Genomic DNA, 4,983 nt, shown 5'->3' with positions numbered 1-4,983 from the left:
ATCTACAACTGTTATGTTCCTGGTCTCAACCTCCATACATCAAACTTGGCATATCCTATCCTCTCTTAGAATGCCCTCTCCTCTCCTCATCTCCACTCTAAGGTAGTGAGATGAGACATGAATTTGTCCATTAATCGCGGATTCGCATTGCATGTGACGGGTATCATGCCATGGCATGTGACATGGCTATGCTAATATCTAGGACTTTAGATAAATCCATCCGATGTGGCCCACAAGAAATGATCCTAGTGGAACTTTATTGTCGAAGGTAAATGGGAACCATCTAGTGTCAGCGTGTAGGCCAGGGTGCATCTAGGTTGTCCTGGAAGGGTGGCATGTGGTTGCTATAAAGCCCACGTGTAAGAAACCGTTGAGTGGCTCTAGCGTACAACACCCTATCCTGCCCTTACTCTACTAGCCATTGGGGTAATTCCAATGCAATCCTTAGTAGTCTGTGTTTGTTTATGGTGTGGAGGTGGTGTAAGGATGTCACTATGTGGAAAAGTACATCCACTATCAACAATGGTGTTGCTCGGAACATTGCAAGAGAGATGGGGACATCATTGATGGTTTGCTCCGGATCATGCAATAAAAAATCATAACTTGAAGCCTCTAGATCCGCTAGTCCCACAAAAAGAGGCCATGTACATCACTCTAAGAGATAGATATGGTGTAAGTTTGCATTTTCAAATTCTTCATTAATTATTAAAAAAATCAGTACTCCTAAGCCAAAAACTTGTACTTAATTGTTTTCAATGCTGTGAATTTAAAAATGACTTAAGAGTCCTCGCTTGGGCACCAAGTATGGACAGCATTGGGCGGAACTTAAAGCACCGAATGCACCTTCAAATGAAACGTCTGCTCTAGGGTTTCTGCTTAGTGCTTCCTCCCGGTGGTCAATATGAGCCAACTATACCGCAGGTTATCAAAGCAGCTGTCTTTAGTTTCTAGGACGCTGACCCATGGAGGCATCCGTGGAGATCTGGTCGCTGCGGATAGAGCCATGCTGCGAGCATCGCTGCAAGCAAGGTCACTGATGTTTCTCGCAAGAAACGATGGAGCAGGGGGCAGAAAGGTAATGCATGGGTACATGCGAGGTAGCGTGAGGGGTATAAGGAGGGAGCCCATCTCGCAAGCGCAGCGCAACGCGGAGCTGGAAGAGGAGGCGAAGCGCATCGACCTGGCTCCACACAAGCTGCTGGAGAAGGGTGAGGCTGGGACTATGCAGGCCATCATCAAAGACGTCATGCCCGTTGGGTACTTCCTCACCCTTCCCAATGGCAGGGAAGGGTACCTGCCTGCCCTTGACCTCGGCTTTACTGGCGGCATTGTCATCCTGGAGCGCCTCTTCAAGGTCGGGCAGGAGCTGACCGTTCGTGTGGTGCGCCGGGGCGGTGGTGGCCGCGAAATCCTTTCCATGAAGAAGCCTGAGTTTGCTCCTAACACTGATCCCAGGTACATCTTCAGCCAACGGTGGGGAAGCTCTGGAGATAAACCCGGCCCTTCTTGACCGCCTGGCCACGGCCACCACTCGCTAGTTTACATAAGAAAGGAGCCACTTTGATGCCTAAGGTCACTTTAATGTAAGTCTATGAGCAAAAAGTTTTATTCTGATGATGGATTATTACCTAGGGTTAGTACTTGCATGATTAGTTGTTCTATAGGTTATTAGTGGTAGGGTTTTTCAGAGTTCAAAGATGGACTATGGTTTGGGGGTTGTATTCGCACTCTAAGTTAATATGAGACAGATGTTTACTATTCAGATCTCAAAGTTTGAGTTCGATGATGGACTGGCGCCTAAGGTCACTTTAATGTAAGTCTATGAGCAAAAAGTTTTATTCTGATGATGGATTATTGTCAAGGGTTAGTACTTGCATGATTAGTTGTTCTGTAGGTTATTAGTGGTAGGGTTTTTCAGAGTTCAAAGATGGACTATGGTTTGGGGGTTGTATTTGCACTCTTAAGTTAATATGAGATAGATGTTTACCATTCATATCTCAAAGTTTGAGTTTGATGATGGACTGGCCTGCATATGTTGCTAGTGTTGGCGCTGTCACCTAGCTGCACATACATTCTTTCAGGTTGTTTCGCACATGTTTGGGTCAATTTGATAAGAATGTTAACTTTAAGAATTGGCAAACTGAGGCTTGCTTTCTTAAGCATGCTCTCTGGGGGGGACTGTTGCACGGTAAGGAGGCTGCAAGCTTACAGAGAGATGTTAAGGGTGCGTTAAAGCAAAGCTTTGGGTACCAATGGCCAAGGTGTCATGAAGGTAGCATATACCCAAGACGTGAGGTGTGTAGTATAGGGTATTGGGAGACAATGATATAGGGCCCTTGCACAAGATGACGCCATGAATAGTCGGTGAGCGCGCTGCACATGACTAGGGACTGTTTGGGAGGTATGGAGTTGGGGAATGAGTAGGCAATGTAGTTGGAGCTCATAGGTGGAGTGCATGGGAGCTGGAGATGGCTAGTGCAAATTGGCAAGCATGCATTGCCAAACAATTGTTTGGGGCTACTAAAGCAATTCGCTTGCCATAGGACCAGTCCCAGTGACTAATGATGGATAAATAAACTAATTGTGCATGTGTAAGAGTTAATGACCCTGTGTAAAGTGACTTGCAAGCTAAGAGCACCTCACTACTTAATGAGATACAGTGAATACAGGGCTCATTAGTGGATACTTTCATGAAGTGGGAGTACCCTTGGACCTAAAGCAGGCCATTGCCAGGCCCTAGCCAAGTACCTAGAGGTGGGTTCTGCTGGTACAGGATGCTGGAACTTAGGTGGGGTAGTGACTGGCTAAATCTGGCTGGATTGAGCCTCATAATATGCAGTTGTATCTGGTCAGGCAATTCCAAAAATTTATTGTGTTTCACTGCGTCTTCCATCAGTGTGGTTTTGGGACCTTGTGCTACTTATTGAATGGCAATAAATGAGCCATAATTTTGCATCCATGGGATTGTATTTCTGTCAAAAGGCAAGTCAAATGCTCGATGGGAAAATGTTTCATCATTGTAAACATGGTCTTTTGAATATCTGGTTGTGGCAAGGTAACTGTTTTTGGTCTTAGTAGGGCAGAAAATTCCAGCAGCAGCATCAAATCCCAGATGTGGTGTGGATCCAATATCAAGTTGTGGTCCCTGAGTGCTTCAGCAGCAGCAGCAGCAGCAGGCTCAAACCCCTCCTTTGTATTCCAGAAGAGCGGGGGAAGCAAATACAGCCTGGGCCCTGAAGGTTTGGCAAGCAGGACGAGCTCTTCCAAGGATTCTGACAGTCCATGACTTGACGTGGGTAAAATGCTACCTTCGCTTCCCTGTATGTTTGATAGAGTGAAATCTTTCCCCCTTAACTGGACTACACTGACTCTTCCCCTGAACCATACGAGATAATTACCTAGCATATATGGCTCTCTAACTCTACTTATTGGGTTATTCTACTTCCAATCGATGGTAGTACCCGATATCTGTTACCAGGATGAACCACCGCCCAGGATGAACCCCCGCGTGGGTGACACTTTGAATGTAAAGCCACCTGCTTTCTGTCCAGCAAGTGTCAGCAATGCCAGTCTGCTGGTGCAGCACCCACTCAGCAGCACGTGCTTTTTGAAGCTATGCTGTCCCATCATGGTTGCATTTGGGAAGGCATGACTGGAGGTTCCATATTGTATGGAGCAATCTGTATGTGTACGGAAAGTCATCAGGTCAAGGTTTTCCTTTTTCTTCTTGCTTCAGATTCAGTGACTTGCTTCTTTTCTTCTTTGTGCTTGTACGTAAGTACTAGAAATCCTTGATCTTATGCATATCATGTATGGAGCAATCTGTATGTGTATGTAAAGTCATCAGGTTAAGTCGTCTTCTTGCTTCAGATTCAGCAGTTACTTGCTTCTTTTCTTCCTTTGTGCTTCATACGTAAGTCCAATAAATCCTTGATCTTATGCATATCAAAATGCACGTTCTCATCATTCAAAATATAGCAATATACTTAGCTTCTCTTGTCCTGATTGATACTTTCCAAACTTGCTTTATACGTACAGTATGCACTGTACTTGATGTGTCTAGCCACCTTGTATCCCTGACAGATACAATGATGTTTCGGAAGAGAAAGGTGCTATGGAAGGAGAGAGGTTGCTGTGGTGGTATGCACGCAGGTGGACAGGGATTGATAACTACACTGTTCTAATCCATTTCTACCCCCGCCCCCCCCCCCCCCTCTCTCTCTCTCTCTCTCTCCAACTAGGCTTAACGTTTTGTAGGTACTGTCATTGTGGTAAAGACAAGTAGCTGCAACTAGGTACTGTCATGGTGGTAAAGACAAGTAGTTGCAATTCTTGGAAGGAGAGGTCTTTCTCATGACATGTTGGAACGCACTATTGCTTGTTGCATTGAACTTGGAACTGATTGCCGTGGTCTAGACGGCTTTCACATTTGTTATGTTACAAGGAATTAGTGTGGCAAACATACAGCTTCCATATTTTCTTTTGTGTGTTCAATTGTGTAGCTAGCGACGAGTCTTTATCAATAAGTTGTTTATGTAATGTGCAACATTTTCTAGTTAACTCCTAGCAATTGTACTGGGGGTGCAGTTCAGGAACTTTGTAATGTTCTTACTTTGGGCTGTCTTACGACTCCCAATGACATATACAACACCCAATGCATGATTGTGAGAAGTTACCCAACAACGTTTCAAATAGATAATATTTTGGATTATGTTATTGGGAAGTGGAAAAGAAAAGAGAGTTTTCAGAACACACTATTTTATTGTTTGTATGGAGCTCACAGGGCAAAAGACCCCACTTTGCCTTCTGACATTTCACTTTGGTCGTCATGTCCACATGATAGTTTTTTAGCACTAAATCTGTTTTCCCAAGAGCTTGGCAGAAAAGACGGCATATTTATAAATATGATCAGAATCAGAGAACTTGCAATAGAACAATAAATTGGTCAGGACACGGGAGTAGTTGTACACTTAATGAGTAGCA

The 4,983-nt window shown here is 44.6% G+C and overlaps 1 protein-coding gene across 1 annotated transcript; it reads left to right on the top strand.

The window, feature by feature from the left end:
• Positions 1-792: 792 nt before the first annotated feature.
• On the top strand, positions 793-1,758 carry LOC147638738 (uncharacterized). Its single transcript, XM_086798706.1, has one exon. The coding sequence runs from the start codon at positions 902-904 to the stop codon at positions 1,508-1,510; it is 609 nt and encodes a 202-aa protein (XP_086654832.1). The 5' UTR covers positions 793-901; the 3' UTR covers positions 1,511-1,758.
• Positions 1,759-4,983: the final 3,225 nt, after the last annotated feature.

This window comes from Cibotium barometz, chromosome 5 (genome assembly GCF_041138505.1).
Source record: "Cibotium barometz isolate CiBa-2024 chromosome 5, ASM4113850v1, whole genome shotgun sequence".
NCBI classification, from domain to species: domain Eukaryota; kingdom Viridiplantae; phylum Streptophyta; class Polypodiopsida; order Cyatheales; family Cibotiaceae; genus Cibotium; species Cibotium barometz.
This window is presented reverse-complemented; position numbering and strand designations above follow the sequence as displayed.

Coding starts and splice junctions, on each gene's coding strand:
- LOC147638738 (XM_086798706.1), top strand. CDS start 902: ATGAGCCAACTATACCGCAGGTTATCAAAGCAGCTGTCTTTAGTTTCT.